Genomic DNA, 27,018 nt, shown 5'->3' with positions numbered 1-27,018 from the left:
AGGTATTACTCACCCAATCAAGATTAAAGTCACCCATAACAATAATTTCAACATCAGAGTAAACCTGATATCGTGTCAATGTATAGTATCGGCAGATGGGGGTCTATAGACCCTAATCGCATCGAATTAACCATTAGGCCACAAACCAACCTTCAACACAAGACGCAACACATTTTGGGACAGTGATGGCATTCATGACAGTGACAGATCATTTTAAATACTTTATTTAGATTTCATTGGTACAAGTACAAAATGACACAAGAATGAATGCAAACGTACACAATACACCATACACAATCCATCACATTTCTCAGGGACGATCTAAATTGTTTTGCTAAAGTACTGGCCCCGAAGAATACCACTGTGCTGGTACATAGTGACCAAACCGGCTCTATTTGGGGTCGCTTAGCCGCAGATACAGTAACAGTAGAAGATGATTGCATGTAAGGGCAATATAAAACTCCGGCCACAAAGATAAAAACAAAATAAAAATCTATCACATACCATTGGGCTCACAAGGGGAAGAAGACCCCACACAGCTCTGCTTCAAGTTCTCAAAAGGAACAATGTATTCAAACCTCGCCATCTAAAGATGGTAAGCTAGAGTGCTGCACCCATACACATAACCACAGAGGTTGAGCTAACCAACCTACACACGTCTACACCACACTCGGAGCAGAGTCACTGAAATACTGGTTATATATCCCTGGGTGGGCTTGGTAAAATTGTCCCAGGAGGCGTTTCCTGTTCTTAGCCGAGGTCTTGAGGTCCTGGTCGATGTTCTTTAAGAGATTCCAAAGCTCCTGGTTGGTGGCAATCTGGGCCGCGTTAATTAAAGAGTTGTTGGAGATCTGCCGACAGAACATGGAGCCTGGAGACGTGAAAGAGTAGAAAACAGTCAGAACTGTCACCGTCTGAACTCACTGCACCTGCTTCACTGAACTCACTACACCTGCTTCACTGAACTCACTGCACCTGCTTCACTGAACTCACTACACCTGCTTCACTGAACTCACTGCACCTGCTTCACTGAACTCACTGCACCTGCTTCACTGAACTCACTGCACCTGCTTCACTGAACTCACTACACCTGCTTCACTGAACTCACTACACCTGCTTCACTGAACTCACTGCACCTGCTTCACTGAACTCACTGCACCTGCTTCACTGAACTCACTGCACCTGCTTCACTGAACTCACTGCTTCACTGAACTCACTGCACCTGCTTTACTGAACTCACTGCACCTGCTTCACTGAACTCACTGCTTCACTGAACTCACTGCACCTGCTTCACTGAACTCACTGCACCTGCTTCACTGAACTCACTACACCTGCTTCACTGAACTCACTGCACCTGCTTCACTGAACTCACTGCTTCACTGAACTCACTGCACCTGCTTCACTGAACTCACTGCTTCACTGAACTCACTGCACCTGCTTCACTGAACTCACTGCTTCACTGAACTCACTGCTTCACTGAACTCACTGCACCTGCTTCACTGAACTCACTGCACCTGCTTCACTGAACTCACTGTACCTGCTTCACTGAACTCACTGCACCTGCTTCACTGAACTCACTGCACCTGCTTCACTGAACTCACTGCACCTGCTTCACTGAACTCACTACACCTGCTTCACTGAACTCACTGCACCTGCTTCACTGAACTCACTGCTTCACTGAACTCACTGCACCTGCTTCACTGAACTCACTACACCTGCTTCACTGAACTCACTGCTTCACTGAACTCACTGCTTCACTGAACTCACAGTACACCTGCTTCACTGAACTCACAGTACACCTGCTTCACCGTCTGAATTGGATACATTATGCAAAAAAATAAAAATAAAAAGAGGCCCGTCAGAATGACCAGCCACAGGGATGTCAGCCAATTAAGGGGGAGGGATGATTAGGTGGCCTTGATGTCAGAGACCTCATTGGGAATTTGGCCAGGAACGTCGGGGAACCCCCTACTCTTTGTGATAGGCACCCTGGGTCCTTTAACGACCGAATTCAGTCAGGACCTCGGTTTAACGTCTCATCCGAAGGACGGCACTCGCAGCTGTACGGTGTCCCTATCACTGCAACAGGGGCACCGTTACCGACAAGTCCAGAGGACAGAGTGCTGCCTGCTGGACAACAACACCACCACTTTCTGACAACGGCCTTGACCGGGCTCGAACCGGTGACCTTCCGATCACGAGTGCGGAGCTCTACCCATGTAGCCATGCTGCCGGAGAATAAATGGCAATACAGTTAAGTCTTGGCGGTTTGGTTCTCCTGCTGCAAGAGGCATAACTGAACAGCAGGGGGCACTGTGAACAAGCCCCCCACAGGGGAAATGCCGTCACAGCTCCATGCATGACTTAAAGAGTGCCCCACCTGTGCCCATTAGCAAACCAATATTAGTCTAACCCTCCTTCATAATATCACACATAAGATCACAGATGAACTATATTTACCTGTAACATCTGGTAGTTTCCCGTGTACAAGACTGGCCAATTTGTCGCTGACCACCCTGTGTAGAGCCCCATGGATCTAAAGTGCAACACATAAAAGGGTTTAGATTAGAAGAATAATACATTAAATGATACATAAAATGTTCAATACCCGATCTCACTCGGTACTGTACTTGCACTGTATAATGACAATACATTTTAATTAGTGCTGTCGGGTGATTACAAAGCAGGATTTGTAATTAATTAATCTAATTAATCGCATAACCATTTTATGCCTGATATTCTATAATCATATTTCAAATTGAATGTGTCCGGATGGCAGAATTCAGTACTGTATCTACAAAACCTTCTGTTTAATCATCTTCCATCTATTAATTTGCTTAGATTTTTCAGGTCTGGTCAATTTGAGAATGGTGTTATTCACAGTCAAAGATACAATTTTTTTTATTGATATTCTCATTTGGTTCATTACAATTTACTCAAGCCTAGTAACAGACACAGTATTTCTGACACTGGGAATACATTCCCTGAGATCCATAGATGTCCCTAGAATCAGATACCAAGAACATACAAATGGACCATATAAAAAAAAAGTTTGTAAATGTGTATTCTACGTTCTTATGGAATGAATGAGATAAAAAAAAATATATATATATTTGTAATGAATTTGAGTAAATTTTCATAACGCGATAATTTGCTGTGTAATTAATTAATCTAATTAACGCGATAAACTGACAGCCCTAATTTTAATCTAATCACTCAACTATTTCCCTGACACATCACCAGCAATCACTGTTTGAATGGTCTAAAATGTTTTCAACTTTGCCATTTTTTCATGGATTACCGCTAGAGGGCGCTCTTTTCCTGATCCTCCAACTAGTCACTTACTAGTGCTTCCCTCGGACAAAAAGTTTGCAACAGTTGTAATTTGAGGATCAAGAAAAGAGGGCAGGGCCACATTCTTTTCTAATTTACATAAAAACACAAGATTCGAACTTGATATATTTTTTTATTTTCCTTTTTTCAAAACAAACAAAATACAATAATAACCAAACATAGCATGGTAAAAGAAAAGTAGCCAAAACGTTGAATAGCTTAGACTTTATATATATTAATTTTACACTGAAATTCGATTTTGAACTAGTCTACAATTCTGCAACGAATATCGAATTAGATTTTTTGTTAAAGTGACAGCCCTACTATGGACACAGCTCCTACCTTGAAGAGGTCCTCGATGTTGGCCAGCATGAAGAGCAACACCAGGTCCTCAGTCTCCTTGGAGACTCTCCTGTTGTGGAGGACAGCTCTAAATAAAGACCTCTTCACGGCCATCATGTTCTCCACCTGGAAACACAGAGTCACCCTTTCCCAGTCAAATGAAGAGTGTCGACTATAATTACGGCTTAGGGCTGCAACGAAACAACTATTTAGAAAATCGATTAAATCAGATTTATACAAAAGAAAAAAACGAAACATTATCCCTCGTCTTGTACAATGAATGAATTAAATGAATGTACAATGCTCTTTCCAACAACTTATTGTAAATTTGACGATTATATAACAAAAAGCAGATGTACATGTATGCTAGTATACGTCAAGAATGCCAAATAACTAGGTCTTTTAACACTTTCAGTGCCAGCCATGCGGTGCCCCGGAAGCGTGTTGCTTTTTAACAGCGGAGCAGTGCAAGAATGTGACAATTTGACCATGTGACCGCGGCAATGCGGGAGAGCGGCAGTGCGGAAATAGGCTGTCTCTAAGACAAACTCTAACCTTAACCAGCTCCTTAACAGCGCCTAAACTTAACCGTTCTAACCTTAACCAACTCCGAAACAATGCCTAACCTTAACCTTAACCATGCCTAACCTTAACCATAGAAAGAATATTGCCATTCTCTAAGACAAACTCTAACCTTAACCAGCTCCTTAACAGCGCCTAAACTTAACCGTTCTAACCTTAACCAACTCCGAAACAATGCCTAACCTTAACCATAACCATGCCTAACCTTAACCGGCGAAAGAATACACGTTAAAAAAAAAATCACGTTAAAAAAAAAAATGTCATGGGATTCGAACTCGTCAACAACAGACCGCAGGACCGCTGCTTTGCCAGGTGAGCTGAGCGCCGAATGAAAATCATGGCGGATTAGGGCGGTTACATAATTCCGCAAGCTCTGCCGCTCCGCTCTGCGTAAACTATAGCTTAAATTATGTCTATGTGTATAATATGGCCGTCGCTTATCAATGACTTGTTTGTAGTCAACATGTGTTTTTTTTTTTAAATCGGTTCATTTCCGTTTTATACCATTTTGAAAAACGCTCGTTTTTTGAAAGTTTCAGAAAAAAATAAAGATTCTGTGATGAACGCCCTTTACTGGAATACACAAAACACGTTGTCATTTTTCGGCCTATTTATGAATAGTTTTCAAATAAACGCTAGATTAACGATAGTATGTGTACTTATGCACGCTATAAAATCGTGCTGAAAAATCGATTATTTCCTGATCGCACACACATATATATATAGGTGAAAATAGCTCCGATTATCCCAAGACTGGTAAAATAGATTACTTACCTCAGATCAGATGTTCTCCAAAAAGATTATTCCAATTCCTGATCGCCATTCCAAATATCTATCGCGTTTATTGATCCAACGCTGGGTACTGGAAACACACATTCTCCACTGTTCTGGTGGTGGGCGATTACTTGGATCGTCTCGGGTTACTTGTCTGACAAGTCAAATGTGGAAGCAGGACTTTTTTTTCTCCATGCGTTTCATTCAATCCAATGGGGTGCAGTACCATCCGTAGAGACGATAGGGGGCGGCATTTCCCCTGTTCGAGTTCAGACAGATCCCCACTGGTAACGTGAGGCTAGATTGATGAAAAATGATGGAAATCGATAATAAAAAAATAACGATTAAAAACTAGATCTCTCGTCGGCTGGCACGAACTAACGAGAAATCTCATTGTTGGCACTGAAAGTGTTAACATTTGTTCCAAAACAAAAACCTGTTTCAGTCTTCCATTTGAAAGGAGCCGAATGGTTTTAAAAAACATAAACACAAACTAAGTGTTAACTCTTTAATTGCCAACCCCGAGATAAGTCGGGTTAACTCGACATGCGTTGGCTGTCGAGTCTTGGGTTTTGGTCGTTTATTCGATATTTGTATTCATTATTCATCCAGGGACCTTGGTGTTACCATAGGGAATGAGTCTGAGATCGCCAAAGTGCAATACCGGCCGCATCCAGCTAGACGGCGGTATCGAGCACCCATTGAAACCTTATATCTTGGCCTGTGCAACGGTCAAATGTCACCGGGCACAGTTTTCTGGGTCGGGCCAGTCGAGCGGTTCTCCCGGTTCCATTGAAGCGCGTCAAATATCCCCGATCCATATGTTGTGGTGGGTTATCTCAAGCCGGCTTGACTATTGTAATGCACTGTTCACTGGTCTTCCCAAAACAACCATTGGGAAGCTTCAGCTTATCCAAAACTCTGCAGCTCGATTGCTAACTCGTACAAAGAGAAGAGAACATATCACTCCAGTCCTAGCCACTCTGCACTGGCTTCCAATAACTCAGAATTGATTTTAAGGTCCTTTTCCTGACATATAAAGCTCTTAATGAGCAAGGCCCAAAATACATAGCAAATTCCCTAGTTAGTTATCTGCCCTCAAGAACGCTACGGTCATCCACTACAGGTTTATTAGACACACCCAGAAACCAAAAGAGGATCGGAAGTATGGCATTTGCCAACTATGCCCCAAAACTATGGAACACACTACCAACACACATCAGGAACGCCAGCTCCATACACATTTTTAAACGTACCTATACAGTCTAGCTTACAAATAGTGTACCATGCCTTAGGGAAAGAGAGTATCTTATTGAAATGTTTTTATTATTATGTTTTTATTTTATGTATTGATCTTTTACTGAAATGTTATTTTACTGTACGTTGCCTATTGCCGTACTTTTATTACTGTTGTCTTATTAATGTGATGCTTTATTTTTAGTACCCGGAGCTGCTAACTGGCTAACGTTATGAGAGCTAACGTTGCTACCTACTGTACCCGGAGCTGCTAACTGGCTAACGTTATGAGAGCTAACGTTGCTACCTACTGTACAAGTGCATTGGTTTAGTGCACTTCCTACTTCCGGTTGCTACTGAACGGACGTGTTTGTGCGGACCTGTTCTCCGAAACTTTCTTGACTGTTTTTTTGTACGTTATTTTTTCTTTAAAAAAAATGTTTTAACCATTGATCTTAACTGATAACTGTGACTTTATTGCTTTTATATGCCTATGTTTGTGTACAGCACTTTGAGCTACATGACATGTATGAAAGGTGCTTTATAAATACTTACTTATGCCGTGGACCAAATGGACATCGGATGTACCAGATGGCGATCAAACAATTGGAATATTATTTTTAGAATACTCCCGATCACAGGTAAGGACTATCTTGACGTCAATTGTAGCTTGATCGTGCAATGCTTTTATACCGATCGGGCTGATAAGCGTTTTTAGTGTTCAATACGAATGCCGCTACTGGCAATCAAATAATCAGAAAAAAATTGAAAAATATTTGTATAATCCATTAGTTCTTGCAGCCCTATTACTGATTGCATCTACCTGGTTAATTATAGATTTCAGGGGGAAATGTGAGGAGGGAAACAACATTCACCAAAACGCCATTAACTGCTGTGGTGGAACCGAAGAGGTTAATTATTATATTGTTAAAACATAGCTAATAAAATACAATTTAGGTTAGGAGTTCAGTAGAGGACTTTACTTTCTCTGGCCAGGAAAAAGGGTCAAGCACCCTTCCCCTTTCTGTGAGTTTGCTTTTTTTTTTTTTTTATATATAATTTTTTAGCATTTTTACAGCTTTATTGGTCACGCAGGACCGACAGAGGAGAGGGCGAACGGGAGGAGAGGTGGGGAGGACATGCGATAAATAACGACGGAGCTGGGATCGAACCCGGGTCGGCCGCGTAGGTGCGCGAGGCACTATGGTATGCGCCACGAGGGCGCCCCGTGAGTTTGCTTTTTTTTTTTGCTGGGAAAAGGGAGATGACCAGGTAAGGGGAGAGGACAAGGAGGATACAGGGGTAAATGGACTGCATTTATAAAGCGCTTTTATCAAAAGCTTTACAATTTATGCCTCAGTCACCCATTTACTCATACATTCACACACCGATGGCAGAGGCAACAATGCAAGGTGCCAACCTGCTCATTGGGAGCAGGTGGGGGTTAAGTAAAGCTGTAAAGGAATGTGAATCACTACCCACTTTCAAAAACACTCAAAAAACACCTAAGGGAGACTGCAACTCGAAACTGGCCCCTGTAAATGTCCGAACACAACCACCTCCAATGTACAGTAAATTACCAAGTATGGTCTTGTCAATAATCGAATGTACAGTTTTGTTTGTACAGTTGTACAGTGTCCCCCCCCCCCCCCCCCCCCACTCCTACCCAACCCCCCACCCACCCAACCACCTCCAATGTACAGTCCCTCCCCCCCACCCCCACCTACCCAATCCAATGTACAGTTTCTACGTCAAATGTATATACTCTTTTTTTCTGGACTCTTTTTGTATCACAAACAGTACTGTAATTGCAAATCTGGTATGTCATAAATGTATAGATGTAGCAGTACTGTCTATCTGTATGTCATATATGTTACGATGAATTGAAAATGGGGGACCCTGATGTAAACAAGACGAAAGTCTTTCTCTGGTCTGCATCCCCTTAACAATTGTATGTATTGAGCTGTACTGTACTGTACCCATTCTGCAATCTGTTAATAAAGTTTTCAATCAATCAAGTGTCTTGCTCAAGGACACTTCGACACGCTGCCGGGAGGAGCCGGAATCTAACCAGGAACCTTCAGATTACCGCTCTACCTCCTGAGCCACTGTTGCTTGCTTATTGTTATTATATATATATATATATATATATATATATATATTTTTTTTTAGATAGCAATTACCCAACCGATTACAGTAAATATAGTAATTAAGTCAAATGTATGGTGCTCTACACAGTGAACAACCAGACTAGAGCAATATACCTCCTCAGTCTATTCTCTACTTATGAATGAATACATTAAACATCAGTGAAATGTCAATGGTCTATGAATGCTACGCAAAGTAGGCGACATGCTGTTGGCACAATTAGGAAATTAACAAACAGCCATTTTTATCCTTTAGATAATGCTAAATTAGCTGTATTCCAATGAAACAAAACTTTTCACAGTACTAGCGGTGTCGTCTTCCTGCAACAACTCACGCCTTGTGGGATTTCAGAAGGAGATTTGTTTCAGTGGCACAACCGAGCACCTTTGGTGGTAACCCCCCACAAAAAGATTCTATTAGTCGAGCACCCTCAAAAACCACTTGAAACGGCAAGGAATCTATTATTCATGCCCATCCCTATAGTTTAGAGATAGGGAAAGAAGGCAAATTAATGGGACATCCTCACAAATACTACAAGTGTGTGAGCACATGTTTTAGTGTGTTTGCATTTTCTCCATCTCACGTCTTTGTCCAGCTTTAGCGCCTGTGGGTCCACGGCCAAGGCCATGAACGTCAGCAACATGCGCAGCTCATCCCTGCAGCTAGAGGGCAGCAACTTCAGACACAGCTGCAGAGCCTCCAGAGCTTTATCCACCTGGGCATTCACTATTGAGAGAAGAGGGAGCGAGACCAAAGGGGTAAAAAGGGGGGGGGGGGGGGGGCCGCTGCCCATTTGGTCTGTATGGCGGCTACCCTCCTCCGCCCACCAAAAACATTTTGGACAATGAAACCATTTAGTGTCTAGTTGCTATAAAGCTCTATGGTCTCACCCAGCAGGTCGTTGATGGCTATGTAAACGTCAGACAGGTGTTGGGGCATCAGTGCAGGTCTGTCAGTCCGGCTATAGTGTTTGGTCAGAGTTCCATACAGCAGGAGCTTGCACTGGGCAAACCCAGACTGTTCCTTGTGATCACAGTCTGGGCTGGGCACACACCTTGGCTGCCATACTGAAAAAAATAGAAACACAGGGACAGGTACTTTAAATGAATTTGCTGCAAATTAAATAATAATGTGCCAACACTTATGATAGTCACTGCCTACTGGCAGGCACCTTGACCCGAGCCTGGCTCGACAACCATGAACCTCCTACTCACCGCTCAGGGCAATGTGGCCTGCACCATCTTATCTGAAATGGGCCCCCCAAATTATTTAGGATAAATCCATATATCTTTATTATTATTTATTATTTATTTTTTATTTCTATTTTAAGTTACCAAAACCTTAAATAACCTCTAAAGTATGCTGAATAAATTAATGTAGGCTAGTACATATTTTTAAATAAGTTGAGGCACCATTGTGACCATAAGCTAAATTATTTCTAACGATAAAAATAGGATTAAAATACTCACCTTCACTTTCGCCCGTCTGGCAGTCGAAGCTGTGCTGATCCTGAGGGAAAAACCTGGGCAGCTCTCTGCTCAACTCCACCACCGGCTGGTCGGGCAGGAAGTCCAGACAGTCCAGCGCCGCACACAGCCACTCGTCTTCTCTGAGAGGAGGAACAGCAGGGGAAACGTCTCGCTATTCCTCAACTTGTACGTCGCTTTGGATAAAAGAGTCGGCTAGATGACAAAATGTATTCCTCATCTTCTCTGGAGGTAGAGGAGGAACAAACGGGTCAAAGTCGTGCTGGTTCCCGGCTGCGTGTGTTCACTGCTATGCTTTGCTTGCTTCATATCACAGGTGGGCAAATTAAACAAGACTGAAATTAAGTTCTGATCTCCCGGGCAATGGTATGTCATGAAATTTCATTTTATATCATATAACACTTGCAGAGTCCGTCCCGTTTACTGGGGGCTGACATCTTGATTAGAACGTAAAATATTGTGTTATTTTCACAAGCCGTGGTGGAGATCTAAAGTTAATTTCAGCCTATGTTAATTTGCACAGCGGTGATATGAAGCGAACAAAGTGTAGCGGACTAGCGGTACATGTGCAGCTGGGAGGCAGAAAGTCAACACCCCACACAACACCCAACACAATTAGAAACTGGCCCCTACAAATGTCCTAACCCAGTTGTACAGTAAATGACCAAGTATGGCTTTGTCAGTATTCCAATGTAGTGTACAGTGTGTTATTATTATTTTATTTCATTGGGTTTTTAGCCCTAGTAGTTGCACTTTTGTTGCAACCCCAGTTATCCCATTAGTTCCCCCAAACTTACTGTAGGTCTGTTATGTTAAGCTAAGAAATCTGCTAAGAAGCATATTATTTATTATTATTTGATTTCATTGGGTTTTTAGCCCTAGTTGCACTTTTGTTGCACTTTTTTGTGTTCATTTCATGTTTTTAACAGTGCATGAAAGATTGTGTATTACTGCAAACATTTTAAAATAAATCATAGTGGTTACAAAATGTGGGTCGTGACTTAATGACTAAGGAAAATGTTGGGTCCCGAGGCTAGACCAGTTGAGAACCACTGATCTACATGATGCGTGCAGTTAATTACAGACTATGTATTCCAATCACAACTATAAAATAATGTAGACAAATACGGCTGATTAGAAGGTGGAGATATTTGTCTATGTGTCAATACAGATCAAAACTATAGTATGTACAGTATTGTGTAATTGTATTTTTGTCCAGAATACACAGGTTCCTAGTGCAAATTACGTTGAAGGGTTATGTAAATGTCCAGAATTGCAATCCATGCACAGGTGGCAGTCAGAATAAAAACTACGATTTATACAGTATGTGCAATTGCAATTTTGCCAGAATACAGTATGGACAAGTAGCAGCCAGCAGAAGCGACTAGCAGCCCCAGAGTTGGCTGAGACTGAGATAGTGGTTGTCCACATAGTCATAGGTACATGTATTATAATTAGGGATGTCCGATATTATCTGCCTACCGATATTGGCATTAAAATGTGATATCGGAAAATAACGGTATCGGTTTAAAAAAAATCTCTCTCATATATATATATATATATATATATATATATATATATATATATATTTTTTTTTACATTTCTATACCCTTTATTTAACCAGGCAAGCAAGTAAGAACAAATTCTGATTTTATTTATTGTCAAAAGTATGCATAATGTTGTGTTAATTCCACAACAAGAGATATGTAATGTTAATTACCTGAAATTATTCCGTTTTTGGGGGGGAAAACCCTGCATATATCGTTATCGGTTGATATCGGTATCGGAAATTAAGAGTTGGATAATATCGGTATAGGTAAAAAAGCCAATATCGAGCATCCCTAATTATAATAGAGAGTGGCTCTTAGCAAAAAAAGGAAGGACTGAACCATTCCTTAGTACATCTAGACGGGATAATCATTACATAAACCAACATACTGGGCGTCCCTGAAGGCCTTGAGGATCCGTCTGTCCAGGTGGTCGCTGCTCTGAGTCAGAGGGCGAGGAGGGCGAGCGGGTGAAGAGTCATTTTGGATGCACTGCATCACTCCATCCAGCAGGGGGAGATCTACCAACTGTAACAGCCTTAGCACGGTCTGCTCCTTCCACACTTCATCCACCACTGAGGACAGAAGGGAAGCGCATACAGCTAGAGGGGGCAGTTCCCATAATACAGTACAGACACACATTTACTGTAAGTAATCCTGTGAGCCACACAAGGACCACCATTGGCGTATCTTATCGTCTAGACCAGTGGTTCCCAAAGTCGGGGTCGCGACCCAAAGGTGGGCCGCGAGCAGCCACGGGTGGGCCGCGAGATGATTTAAAAAAAAAAAATTATTTACATTTTTTTTTGTCAGGCCACTGAACTTAGAAGCAGGCCAGGACAGTGTTTCTAGTTGTATTCTAAAATTCTATTCTATTGTATTCTAAAATGTGACTATATGGTTTTATATTAACTTAATAAATAAACAAAAACGAAAAATCTACTTATTTCAACGAACATTTCAAACTAAATAACAGATTATGCACATAAAACGCTGAAAACAACCGAAGCAACAATAGTATTTTAATGAGGCTATTATTATTATCATTATTATTTTGCAACAAGTTAGCCCTCTCATAAATAGCACATATAAATGAATAACTAACTTGAACTAACTTAATAGGATTGAAGTGATATTTGGCTTAAAAAATCGGTCCTCTGGCAAAAAAAAAAAAAAAAAAGCCAGACGATGTGCATTGGGCCGCGGCTCTCTGACGCCTTATTTTCTGGGCCCCGGCCTGAAAAGTTTGGGAACCCCTGGTCTAGACTAGAGGTCACTGGCTCCATTCACCCCAATGAGAGATGTCCAGGATTTGTTGGAATACGGGTTTTTCTTTACCATAAAAATCGATGCAAATATTGGACCTTCGCTCACAATTTGAAGGTGTTCTGAACATTTTGACAAACAGTTTTTCTGACCTGTAGATACTTGCAAAACAAGTATGAGACTGATGGCACATGTGTAACTGTCCCACCCAACTGTTTTCATCCCATTTCCGCTGCTCTGAATGAGCCATCTTGGTACAGCCAATGCGTTCCCACAGCTACCGTACCATCCGTCACGGTGACCAATTGCAGCCACTCTTATTGTCTGGGACCAAATACGGCCACGCCCCACTCCCAGTAAAAAGTGGGAATCTCTAGAATGGGTTTGGGGCGGCGCTGTATACGGAAGTGGCTCTCAAGGTGATGATTAGACAACACTTTCTGTTGTCAGTAGATGGCAGCATTGGTTTAAAATTAAAAGGTGAAAATGTTGAAAACTACAACACTGCATTTCCCAAGAGCGTTAGCACAGGTCGCAGGTCACTGGGATGTGTCTATATTCTTCGACGTGATCTGAACAGCGGTAAACTATTACTGCGACCTCGGTATAGTGACCGCGAATGGTAAACTAATTATCTTAACAGAAGTGTGCTGGTAGCGTTACATATGTTGTCTAAAGGGGGACATGTGGTACAATTTAAGATTCTAATGATAATCGGCATATAAAGGACAACATAGAGCATCGTTAATTTGTAAGAAACCTCAATGAAAACTGCGCAGGGTGCTATTGTTATGAAAATGTGATAGAATCCTATAAGAATGTGGACGCATTTGGTTTACGTTCCGTTAGAGAACATTCTGAAAACGGCCACCTGTTTTCTACCCGCACAAGACAACACTGCTTCGTCATTTGAGATTAAATTTACTACCACTCATTGGAAAGAGTGATGGGGCTCAGTAACCTCATTACAGAATAAATCGGGAGCCTCTAGGTGGCGGTATGACACATGAGAACAGTCAATTATCCTTCTATATACTATATATATTCTATAGAAGATATTGATCCGACTCCAATGGCATGGTGCTGTGACTTCACTCTGGGGGTGCCTTGCAAAGGTTTATAGATGTGCGTTTACATCTCGCTTCTCATCCTCACTTCCTCAGTGAAATGTCAGGGGAAACCAGGAAGAGATTGGTGGAGAAGACGAGGTGGAGGAAGTAAACGTGAGGAGCATGGGTACGTCCCGCGTTATTTTTTTTCGTAGCCGCATTTTGCGGAGACGCTCTCTGATTGGCCACTTAATGTGACATGTGCGCCCAATCGTGTGACGCCTGTTTCTACACCGGTTAAGCTTAGGCACTCTTTCGAAGTTGGTTAAGGTTAGAGTTTGTCTTAGAGCGTGGCGATAGAACACCCGCCCTGATTCCAAACTCTAACCTTAACCAACTTCGAAAGAGTCGCCTAAGCTTAACCAGTGATAAACTAGGCGTTAGGTAGTTTGCAGGCTGTTCGAGGCGGAAATGGGCAAAGACACAGCTCGTCACGCGATTGGGCGCACATGTCAGTGGCCAATCAGAGAGCGTCTCCGCAAAATGCGGCTACGAAAAAAAACACGCGGTACGTCCCTTTTCACTCGTGTGCCGTTTTAAAGTGCCGTTTGTGGGAGGAGCTTTATGCGTCTAACAGCCTACGTCAAGAGACCTTTGAAAAATACTTCTGCGCGAGGACACAGCATGTCTCCTCCTCCTCCTGAGGAGCCGAGTGAGGACACAGCATGTCTCCTCCTCCTCCTGAGGAGCTGAGTGAGGACACAGCATGTCTCCTCCTCCTGAGGAGCTGAGTGAGGACACAGCATGTCTCCTCCTCCTCCTGAGGAGCTGAGTGAGGACACAGCATGTCTCCTCCTCCTCCTGAGGAGCTGAGTGAGGACACAGCATGTCTCCTCCTCCTCCTGAGGAGCTGAGTGAGGACACAGCATGTCTCCTCCTCCTGAGGAGCTGAGTGAGGACACAGCATGTCTCCTCCTCCTCCTGAGGAGCTGAGTGAGGACACAGCATGTCTCCTCCTCCTGAGGAGCCGAGTGAGGACACAGCATGTCTCCTCCTCCTCCTGAGGAGCTGAGTGAGGACACAGCATGTCTCCTCCTCCTCCTGAGGAGCTGAGTGAGGACACAGCATGTCTCCTCCTCCTCCTGAGGAGCTGAGTGAGGACACAGCATGTCTCCTCCTGAGGAGCCGAGTGAGGACACAGCATGTCTCCTCCTCCTCCTGAGGAGCCGAGTGAGGACACAGCATGTCTCCTCCTCCTCCTGAGGAGCCGAGTGAGGACACAGCATGTCTCCTCCTCCTGAGGAGCTGAGTGAGGACACAGCATGTCTCCTCCTCCTGAGGAGCTGAGTGAGGACACAGCATGTCTCCTCCTGAGGAGCTGAGTGAGGACACAGCATGTCTCCTCCTGAGGAGCTGAGTGAGGACACAGCATGTCTCCTCCTGAGGAGCTGAGTGAGGACACAGCATGTCTCCTCCTGAGGAGCTGAGTGAGGACACAGCATGTCTCCTCCTGAGGAGCTGAGTGAGGACACAGCATGTCTCCTCCTCCTCCTGAGGAGCTGAGTGAGGACACAGCATGTCTCCTCCTCCTGAGGAGCCGAGTGAGGACACAGCATGTCTCCTCCTGAGGAGCCGAGTGAGGACACAGCATGTCTCCTCCTGAGGAGCCGAGTGAGGACACAGCATGTCTCCTCCTCCTGAGGAGCCGAGTGAGGACACAGCATGTCTCCTCCTCCTGAGGAGCTGAGTGAGGACACAGCATGTCTCCTCCTCCTCCTGAGGAGCTGAGTGAGGACACAGCATGTCTCCTCCTCCTGAGGAGCCGAGTGAGGACACAGCATGTCTCCTCCTCCTCCTGAGGAGCTGAGTGAGGACACAGCATGTCTCCTCCTCCTCCTGAGGAGCTGAGTGAGGACACAGCATGTCTCCTCCTGAGGAGCTGAGTGAGGACACAGCATGTCTCCTCCTCCTCCTGAGGAGCTGAGTGAGGACACAGCATGTCTCCTCCTCCTCCTGAGGAGCTGAGTGAGGACACAGCATGTCTCCTCCTCCTGAGGAGCTGAGTGAGGACACAGTCAGCTTCCTCTGCGTTTCCCATGGCTTCGGAACAGCCTTAAATATGGTGACAATCTTTCAGTTCCCGGGTCACGGAATAATCAAGGACACAAAACAATGGAAGGGAAGCTTATTTTTCCACTTTGGAATGGATCCTGGGCTTCTCTATGGGAAGAGCAAAGAGGTTCAAGGAAAGAAGAGGTTTAAGGGGGGGGGGGGGGGGGGGGGGGGGGGGGAGATTATGACCACGGGTATCGTTTTTTTCTTACGTATTTGTTCCTTAAAGCCCACAATGTCATCCAAAATGATGTCGTCCCGTGTAATAATCCCTGTCACTCCTGAAGGCAACGTGTTCCCCATGGCCTTTAAGAGTGGTCCCATATCATCATCACCCACAGACGGAACGGAGGGAGGTGCCAGGGAGGAGAACCCAGGGTAAAGAGAGGAGGAACGCAGAAAAAGAGGGAAAGAAGAAAGAGATGGAGAAGGGGGGGCTGTGCATATCCCCCCCCCCCCCCCCCCATTCCAATTGAAATATTTCACCTCCATATTCATCTTCCACGGGAGTGCACAGCTGGACAGGTGCATCGTGGGTAGACGTCGGCTCGCCCTGCCTAATAACAAAAAGACTGCATGAAAGACTGGTTTCCTGCAGATTGTGTATGATAAGCTACAAGTTTAAAAGCTATATTTTTCAAGGTAAAGCAATGCATAGGCTAGATTACAATAAACATTTACTGTAAGAAATTAGATACATTCAGAACTTGTAAAAGGACACTGGTACAATTTTTTTTTTAATTTGTATTAGTGTATTTTACTCTAAAATACTATATAACACCAGCTTGGTGTGTATTTGGATCCAAAGTTTCAAATGTACTCTTACAGATCCAAATATTGTCCTGTAAGCCACTTTGGACTATTGCATTATTTCTCCTCTCCAGTGCTTTTAAATGTAGAAATCACAAGTCTAAAATCTACCAGAAAGATATGATCGGCTGATATTAAGCCTTTTACAGATATCATTATTAAATCAGCAAAGGTTATAACATGTCGTTATATCTGACACTTATTTTAATCATGAGGCTATTTATTTGTGTGTTTATGGTTAAAGCAATACAAGTTTTTGCTAAAAGTTCAGTCTTCACTGACTTTGGGATATTTACAAGGAAATGTCAAATGTAAAAAAAAAGTGCATGGGCAGATGCATCGGTTATTGAAGTTTTAAGCTCTCAAATATGGAAAGCCAAAAATCCTATACGTCTAGAAGCCATACTACCTACCTACACTGCGTCTACACCAGCCCTACTACCTACTGTACCTAGTGTCTACTCTAGCCCTACTACCTACCTACACTGAGTCTACTCTAGCCCTACTACCTACCTACACTGAGTCTACTCTAGCCATACTACCTACCTACAGGGTCTACTCTAGCCATACTACCTACCTACACTGAGTCTACTCTAGCCATACTACCTACCTACACTGAGTCTACTCTAGCCATGCTACCTACCTACACTGAGTCTACTCTAGCCATACTACCTACCTACACTGAGTCTACTCTAGCCATACTACCTACCCACACTGAGTCTACTCTAGCCATACTACCTACCTACACTGTCTACTCTAGCCATACTACCTACCTACACTAAGTCTACTCTAGCCATACTACCTACCTACACTGAGTCTACTCTAGCCATACTACCTACCTACACTGTCTACTCTAGCCCTACTACCTACCTACACTGAGTCTACTCTAGCCATACTACCTACCTACACTGAGTCTACTCTAGCCATACTACCTACCTACACTGAGTCTACTCTAGCCATACTACCTACCTACACCGAGTCTACTCTAGCCATACTACCTACCTACACTGAGTCTACTCTAGCCATACTACCTACCTACACTGAGTCTACTCTAGCCCTACGACCTACAATGAGTCTACTCTAGCCATACTACCTACCCACAATGAGTCTACTCTAGCCCTACTACCTACCCACAATGAGTCTACTCTAGCCCTACGACCTACAATGAGTCTACTCTAGCCCTACGACGCGTCTACTCTAGCCCTACCTACCTACACTGAGTCTACTCTAGCCCTACTACCTACCTACACTGAGTCTACTCTAGCCATACGACCTACAATGAGTCTACTCTAGCCCTACTACCTACCTACCTACAATGAGTCTACTCTAGCCCTACTACCTACCTACACTGAGTCTACTCTAGCCATACAACCTACAATGAGTCTACTCTAGCCCTACTACCTACCTACACTGAGTCTACTCTAGCCCTACTCCCTACGACGCGTCTACTCTAGCCATACTACCTACCTACACTGAGTCTACTCTAGCCCTACTACCTACCTACACTGAGTCTACTCTAGCCCTACTCCCTACGACGCGTCTACTCTAGCCCTACCTACACTGTTGCACAATAGAAACAGCCTGCTGAGATGCCTCACCCGCAGAAGAAGTTCTGGATCCCATGGCTGAGCACACCTCTGTCCAGCTCAGTTACCGACGGGCAGTCAGTGTTCAGGAACCTGTTAATGTTTTTGTTGCGTTTGTTAAGTGCGATTATGGTCGATATTAATCTCTGAAAGAGGTTTGAGTTTGAGCAGGAGTACTATTGCAACAAATACATCATCAGTAGGGTAAAACAAACCCGTCTTGTGTGAGAGAGAGAGACAGAGAGATGACAGGCCACAGAGGCCACAGAGCTCCCAGGAGGAGTAGTGCAGGTTATTACAGAGCTCTGTTCACATTACACACATCACATTACAGCCAAGCCTGAATACATAAAGCTGGACAAGACATCTCTCGAGGTCTGTGGGAAACACACACGGTCAAGTAGCAGCTACAGGGCATGATAACCATCACCATAACACTTGTAAAATACTTGTACTACTAACCTGTAGAGAGCACCCTTGCCGTCCTGAAACACATCATGGCGTTTGCCTTTCCCAAATACATTGGTCCCCACCGTCTCAAACACCTTACAGTCCAGCAGGGCCTGGCACACGCACGCCACCTTGTCCCGAGACACGTCTGCATCTACAGTGATGCCAGCCCAATAAGAGTGGCAGAGTCAATTAAAGTAGAATAGTAGAGTAAATCTTTACTGCCCCTGAAGGTGAATTCACGTTAAAAGAGCACTCATTAAAATGACACCTTGAGTGAGACACTTAACCCCCAACTGCTCCCGATGAGCAGGTTGGCACCTTGCATGGTTGCCGTCTGTGTGTGAGAATGTGAGGCATAAGCAGTGGCGGCTGGTCCATAGCGGGCGCTAGGGCGCTGCCCCCCCGCCCCCTGGTGGAAAGTAGTTTTTGGGATTTTTCTATTGTAGTAGATTTCGACCGCAAAAAAATATAAAACATTTAAAAAATAAAGAACTCATTTTTAAGTATGTTTGCATTTAAAATGCACAATAACGTGTAATATATCAAATAGAAATCATTGTTTGTGCTTCCTGTTCATCCCCTCCCTCTCTTCTGGGGCGCTAGAAACATCGCGCCACTGACTGGGCGTTAGGGCTGGGCGATATGGCCTAAATATGATATCACGATATTTTCTGACCTTTCGGCGATACACGATACGCATCACGGTGTTTTTCTTTTTTTCCCCAAACAATTCATTATGAGGCTTACCAAGACAGTATTTGAGTTTGCAAGCTAACATTAAAGACAAAATAAAATACCCATGCATTTAGCATTTTTATATTATATATTAGATTTAGATTATTGGATTATTAGATTATATATTGCATATATTTAGCAATGAGATATTATATGATTTAGATATGAAATATGATGAATTGAAAATGGGGGACCCTGATGTAAACAAGACGAAAGTCTCTCTGGTCTGCATCCTCCAGTCCACTGTTGACTGTTGTTGTATTGAGCTGTACTGTATTGTACCTATGCTGCAATCTGTTAATAACGTTTATATTCATTCGGTCGGCAAACAGAATCATTTTGATTGACAGTCGCGTCTGCCAATTACGTCACATCGCTTGCACCCGCCCTGCTGTTCTTAGCACCAATCGGCAAGCGCATATTACTTTTTTACTTCCGCCATTGGAGAGCTCAATGAAAACAAACAATGGCAGCGGTAGCTCGCCGCGGCCGACGTTTAGCTCTGCAGAATGACTAAACGACTGGAGGCATAATGATTTTACTGTAACGGATGTTATAATAAAAGCCTTTCCATACATCTGTCTGATTGAAAACGTTATTAACAGACCGCAGAATGGGCACAACGGAGTCAGCACGGGCTGAGATATGAACGACTAATGCTTGCTATATTATTATATCTAGGTCGACCTCGGTCGTTGCTATGTAAATACGCTGATGTTATTGAAAGTGTAACTATATAACGTTAATGCCACAAAACGAATGCCTTTGTTATCATAAGTAGTAACTTTTGATGCAGTAGTGTGTGTGTGTGGGGCGGCGCTGTTCAAAAGTGTCAACGTGTGGACCAGATTGACGCAACACAAGCCTCTTGGGCAAAACATCACGATATCCACGATACGTTTAAAAAGTGTATTGTTAATGAACTGTACCCGATATTTATATAATATAGTCATATCGCCCAGCCCTACTGGGCGTCATTGCGCAACGCAGCCAATTGAAAAATGCACCTAGCAACTCAATTTAGCCAATCAGCGTCTTCAAACATGATGCCTAAAGGGCGATTCATTTAGTGCCCCAAGCAGCATCATTGGTGTGTCAGGGGGTGCGGACTGACGTGACGACGACAACACAGGGACTCAAGAGACAGGATTACAGCTGCCCCCAAATTCAATATTATCTCTTCTCCAAAAGCCATTTGAGAGAAGAAATTTGGTGGAGATGTATAAAATCAGCTATATATATCCATGGGATATCGCAATATCACATATCCAAATGGGCACTGGATAAAATGTATACGTTCACATTACACTGATAAAATGAATTGTCTATTGGCTGAGCATGGCATTCGTGTGACATCACGTCCCGAATCACGTCAACCAGAAATACCTAACACTAATAATCACAAGATACATTCAGACAAGTCAAGTCAAGAGTTTTATTTGTCACGGCATACAAGCATACAGTGAAATGTGGGTGGTCATGCCTGCAGCGATTGTGCAATAATACAAGTAATAAGAATAAGACATTTGTGCAATAATACAAGTAATAAGAATAAGACATAACAGGTATAATGTACATAAAGTTTACAAAAAGCATGGTATAATGTACATAAAGTTTACAAAAAACATGGTAAAGACAGGTCTCATGTACACTACTATACAATCTACAGTTATACTATATATCCTTATGCTATATCCATCTATTTACTATACAAGAACCACTCCCGTTCTTTAAAGTGACATTTTCATTGTGTAAAGTGACCGTTGACTGTGTGCGTGTGCAGCATGTGTGTGTTCGTGCTAAAGTGACTGTTAAGTGTGTGAGCGTATACAGTATGTGTGTTGCGTGTGTGCTCATGTGTGTGGAGAGTTCAGTGTTCAAGACTCTGATGGCCTGGGGGAAGAAGCTGAGCCGAAGTCTCTCTGTCCTAGTTGCTGGTGTGCGCAGGCGTTTGCCTGACCGCAGCAGCTTGAACAGGCTGTTGTTGGGGTGGTGAGGGTCTTTCATTATTCTGCAGGCTCTGGATTTGCACCTCTTGTTGTATAGGACCTGCAGGGGTGGTAGTGCAATACCCGTAGTACGCTCAGCTGAGCGCACCACTCTCTGTAGGGCCTTCTTGTCCTGTGCCTTGCCGTTTCCATACCAGGCAGTGATGTTTCCAGTCAAGATGCTCTCTACAGCTCCGGAGTAGAAGGACTGGAGTATCTTCCCGATACTCTGAACTTCCTTAACACATCCACCGCTGGAAACGCTGTTCAGCGTTATTGCCCGCCATGCGTTGAGCGCCAGACCTCGCTGTACAGCGTTATTGAGATCAATATTTCATTTTTTCGCCATGGCATTCATAATTCATATATACACCCGCGACGCTCCAGCTGGACCCTATAGGTGACGGCAACGACGGCTCAATACCGCCGCCTGGTGGATGGTCGGGCGAGTTACACTGGCAAACAGGATATGGCTGATGTGCGTCGATTAAATTCATCCGGCCGTCAGATATCGTTGCAAGGCTCCCGACAGACACAATGTACATAATGGATCGCTTTCTAAACTTAATAATCGATATGATTTCGGCGTTTATTGCGACATACAAACCGGAAATGGACCTAGGCGATCGACGTCCTATACCTGGGATCTTTCACCGCCAGTCTCATTGGCGAACGGTAAGAGGACAGTAACGTTATTCTCAGCCCGATTGTTTATTCATTTCACTGCAAACCATCTGATCAATATATCACCCATACTACATAAAGCATTTACTGACGATCACAGAATTATAAACGACCCCCCCCCCCCCTTACCTACACGTATGATGAATCATAACGTATACCGATCATATACAGTTTAATTTTTTAATATAGCGTGTATAGGGAAGAAACGGCAATCGATAATCTATATATGCGTTTAGGCCTATAACTCACGTTCTAGGAATTACTGCAGAAAACGATAAAAACATACTTATATTCTAGAAGGTATTTTTGTATGAATGTATGGATGAAAAAGTATAACGTTCCCACATCCTGAACGATAGATAATCGATGTTGAATGGGCCATAGTAATGTCAATATAGCAATAACATTTAAAAAGTTATAGCCCTGCAAAGAAGGTGAGCCACTCCATAGACTTATAGCGCTGGCAGAGAGAGGCATTAGATGGGTACAATGCCCGGCAGGCAATGTGTTAACTGTCTCAGGTGGTAGAGGCGCTGCTTCGCCTTCTTTACGACTGAGTCTATGTGTGTTGTCCATGTGTGTTGGACAGTGTTGGATCCAACTAAATGGATTTATGTAAAGTTCAAGCCTGGACGACAAAGCTTCTCGAAGTGTTGGTGAGACACGCGACGGCTCTTCCAATTCGTGTGCGACGTTCTACCGGCAGCAAAAAAAAGGACGGTGTATCTGCAGAACGGGGTCCACAGCTTGTTTGGCGGGCTTGATCGGCCTACAGCTTGTTGGGTGGGGCTTGAGGGACATACAGCTTACCAATCACTAGTGCGCATGGACTGAATTTGAGTTTGCCAGAACTTAAACAGACACTAGTTCAGGGGTGGCCAACCACAACCAGTCAGAGACTAAGAGCCACAAAAATTACTGTGGTACCACAAAGAGCCACACCATATATACGAGCGTTTCTCAACCTTTTTTTCAGTCACGGCACCCTTCATGTGTTTATAGGTCCCACCCTCTGGCCTCGGAAGTTGCTAATGTCTTTTTTATTTGGGCCTCACAGGGTTAACCTCTTAAGCCCGAGCAGTCCGATACTGGACCGCAAAGGACATCATGCCATAAATCCATCTCTACAGAATGTATGAATTAATGTTGCGTTTTCTTTTCAAATGTAGCCGAGAGTAAAGACCCTAACCCTGTCAAAACAGCAGTCTATAGTGTGTATTTTCAGCATTACGTTTGTTTACCAATGATTTTAACTGTTATTAGTCAAATATAAGATTATAGAAATCACAGGGAATTGAGTCGGAAACCGGCGCATATTGACGGGAGGAAGTGGCGCAGCCAAAAGTGAGTAGTCTTTTGAAGGAAGAGGCCCAGGGCTTTCGACAGGCTTTTGAATTTCGAAAAACTACACTAACTTCTGGATTTACTTTTTTATTTCTCTTATTTTCCGGGATTATCTCCCACAAACCTGAACGTTATTGCCATAAAACAGAACGCAGTTAGTTTCTCTACCTTTCTGTGAACGTTTAGCAAAAAACGGTGTTGCAATCTGATGGAAATGGTGGAGAAATTTACATTATAAAAAAAGTGTACTTAGATTTCATTCACGGTTTGTGAATCACACCTGGTGATACTAAATCTAGATTGAACTCTGCCATTGGAAAGGGGAGATTTGGCCCGATCCATAGATGTGCGACTTGGCCATAATATATATATTGAAATTCTTTATTGGGAAAACCACATTGAGATTTCGAGAGGGTCCCACATAATAAGGTAATTTATAGGCCAGATATAAAAAAATGTATCTACTTTTTCTCCCCATTTTCAATTTTTCTCCCATCCCAATTTCGTGTTTCCAATTCTTCCCTCCCCTGTCTTGAACGTTGCTAGACTATGCCTCCCACTGGTCGGCTGTAGTGAGGATAGAAGCATTGCATCACGTGTCCCCTCCGGTACACGAGGAGGCAGCCTGTCGCATCTTTTCACCGCAACAGCTAGAACTCTGTGGCGAGGAGTAAAGCGTGGGAGGCTCACGCTGCCCCCGATACTTCCTGTTTCCGCCATACTGGCGTCACCCAACCGACCTGTAGGAGTCGCTGTCCACAACGTCCAATCCCCACCCACCGGCTTTCCCACCCTCTAACACTGCCAATTGTGTTAGTATGACGGTCGGACAAGTCGGTAGCAACGCCGAGAGCTGGGCTCGATACCAGCATCTCCTGCGTTAGTGGTGAGCGCCTTGCCCACTGATATTCTAGAATCATATTTCAAATAGCATGTGTCCGGATGGCAGAATTCAGTACTGTATCTAGAAAACCTTCCGTTTAATCATCTTCCCTTTATTAATTTGCTTAGATTTTTCAGGTCTGGTCAATTTTAGCATGGTGTTATTCACAGTCAAAGATAAAAAAAGAACAGAATTGATATTCTCATTTGGTTCATTACAATTTACTCAAGCCTAGTAACAGGCACAATACATTCCCTGAGATCCATAGATGTCCCTAGAATCAGATACCAAGAACATGCAAATGGACCATTTAAAAACAAAATCTGTAAATGTTTATTCTACGTTCTTATGGCATGAATGAGATAAATGGATGAGGATGGAGGAGCCGCACATTGACGGGCAAAGAGCCGCGGGTTGGCCACCTGACTAGTCTTTCCATCTCCGGTTTATATAACATTACTAGTTGAAGCATTCATTCTGTACTTTAGGGGGCACCTTCGCTATTTTGGACATTAGGGCCTATTTTCGGTCTATCATTTGCTTTAGTGTTGAGATAACGTTAGCTAGCTTGTTAGCATGCTGCGCGTTAGCTAGGTTAATATTCCCTGTAAACACAGAACCCACCCAACTATGTGAATGTGAAGTTGCCATCAATTTGGCCACCAAGTTGAGGAAGACTACTTATTAATGTTGAACTAATGTTAAAGCTATGTTAAACACAAAACATTTTCACAAGGTGTTCAACGTCACATTCTCTATTAATGTCCACTGCAATACACATAGTCAACGTCATTGTAAAAAAAAACACATTGGAATTTGTTGCTTATTCAATCATCAAAGCCACCTTGAAAATATGTGTAATGCTAAAACGAACCCGGTGCATAGTGCCCACAACTGCGTTTTATAAGCTTGAGCAACATTCCTCTATTTTAGTCCAAAATGAGAAACATGACTTGATGCTCATATAGCAGTGACTTTTTTTTGTGGGGTCAATGAGTCTCAAGTTAATATCTTACAGGAGAATGAAACAAGCCTTTGTTCAGATATTTCAATACTAATACATGAATCTATATCGGAAACGTTTTCCGTTTTAAATGTTAGTTTTCATTTTCTTTGCGACAGTAACTGTATGCGTTGTCCTGGTCATATCACTATTATACCCAACGATGTATAATACAGTGGTACAGTGTAGAATTACCAGACCATTACAATTTTGTAAACTATTTATATATATATATTTATGCTTTTTCATATTAGTGAGCGGGAGGCATTCGATGACAGAATCAGCCGTGAAATGAAGAAATTATTCAAACAATCTTTAAGATGAGAGTAATTTACTTTTAACTGCAAGACTACACCAAGCTAATCTTAATCCAGGTTGGTATTCTCATCATCATCTTCTTCTTCATCATCATACAACATCTGATATCTCTGCAGGCATGTCATGGACGACAGAGTGGAGGTGGAAACTGACCCAGCCAGGGCCCAGTAGAGAAGAACTGTGTCCAGGTCCAGTGGGCAGTCCTCCTGGGTCTTATGGTCCTCATCTATGGCTCCCATGCCCCCCTCCTACTGACTGGAGGCCTCTCCACCCTGAGGCCTCCATGGACCATTCTACCTGGTTTTGGCAGACATGTGAATTTTGGCCTCTGGACGAAATGTCATCTAAATAAGTTGTTTGATAAGACTAAGTTCAAAGTAAGCATTGGTGGTACGTCAGGTAGGTGACTTGTTTCAAGTTTCCCCCTCACCTTTGCAGCTTGAAAAATATTTTTTTAATGTTTCAGCATGTTTAAATATTGTTTTTCGTGTTCTCTTGGAGCCTTGTGTAGCTGGTACATATCAATAGTGTAAAGTGCAAGTGTATTATGCAAGTACCTGTATTATTCAGTACATGTGACAAATTAAATGTCTTCAACTTGAAACTGTGTGTTACAGTATGTGTATCTGATCACCTGTGTGATGGAGGAGATATGGTCAGCTGTCCGACAGAGCCTGTATCCTCTCCTCTGACGGAGGCCGTGGACGTTTGAACTGTAAAACCCCACAGTCATAGCATTAGCTACTGTACCAGATCCGTCTGAACTGTAAAACCCCACAGTCCGTTGCGGTCCGAATCAGATCAGATTTGTAGAGGATAACGGATACAAGAGGGGGAAACGTGTTGGCACCCACCTTGTTAATTCCCTTCTCTGGAGGATTTACTCCTTTTTGGTTTCATAGGCCCTTGACATCTGGTGTCAACGTTTCAGTAACAGGATGGTGTTTTATGGGGTGGAGTTGTTGGCCCCATGCCCAGGGTTCACTTCCACTCCAGATCTTTGCCAGTGCCTTGGTCAGGGGCACTGACGGGGGTGTACATATCTTTGATGGTGGGAGGAAACTGGAGCACCCGGAGGAAACTCACAAAGACACGGGGAGAACATGCAAACTCCACACAGAAAGTACCTGGATTCTAATAGAATCTTTGCATCTCTTGAGTTCCATATCAAAAGAATACAAAACACAAAATAAACACTTTGTGTTTACTGATCAACCATATAATTTATACCAAATAAACCATTAAGAGGATATGATAAAAAGATGAATGAGATCAAAGCAGCACATATACCTCCAACATAAAGTTTTTTATCTGGTAAGAAGTGAAGGTAATTTGTAC

General features: G+C 43.3%; 1 protein-coding gene across 1 annotated transcript in view; it reads right to left on the bottom strand.

Annotated features, from left to right (window-relative positions):
* Positions 1-659: 659 nt before the first annotated feature.
* Positions 660-27,018, bottom strand: part of LOC311229457 (uncharacterized protein) — a gene marked incomplete at both ends in the record, with an annotated part of 29,402 nt that continues 3,043 nt past the window's right edge. Inside the window, 11 exons of the mRNA XM_084315538.1 lie at positions 660-871; positions 2,461-2,536; positions 3,676-3,801; positions 8,999-9,141; positions 9,306-9,482; positions 9,885-10,024; positions 11,841-12,024; positions 14,888-15,619; positions 16,363-16,433; positions 18,285-18,365; positions 18,735-18,870. Coding sequence (XP_084171664.1) covers positions 660-871; positions 2,461-2,536; positions 3,676-3,801; positions 8,999-9,141; positions 9,306-9,482; positions 9,885-10,024; positions 11,841-12,024; positions 14,888-15,619; positions 16,363-16,433; positions 18,285-18,365; positions 18,735-18,870 — 2,078 coding nt within the window. The remainder of the gene's footprint in view (positions 872-2,460; positions 2,537-3,675; positions 3,802-8,998; positions 9,142-9,305; positions 9,483-9,884; positions 10,025-11,840; positions 12,025-14,887; positions 15,620-16,362; positions 16,434-18,284; positions 18,366-18,734; positions 18,871-27,018) is intronic.

Source organism: Notolepis coatsorum, assembly GCF_963971535.1.
Source record: "Notolepis coatsorum genome assembly, chromosome: 6".
Classification (NCBI taxonomy): domain Eukaryota; kingdom Metazoa; phylum Chordata; class Actinopteri; order Aulopiformes; family Paralepididae; genus Notolepis; species Notolepis coatsorum.
Note: the sequence above shows the minus strand (reverse complement) of the source record. Positions and strands in the feature narration are given on the sequence as shown.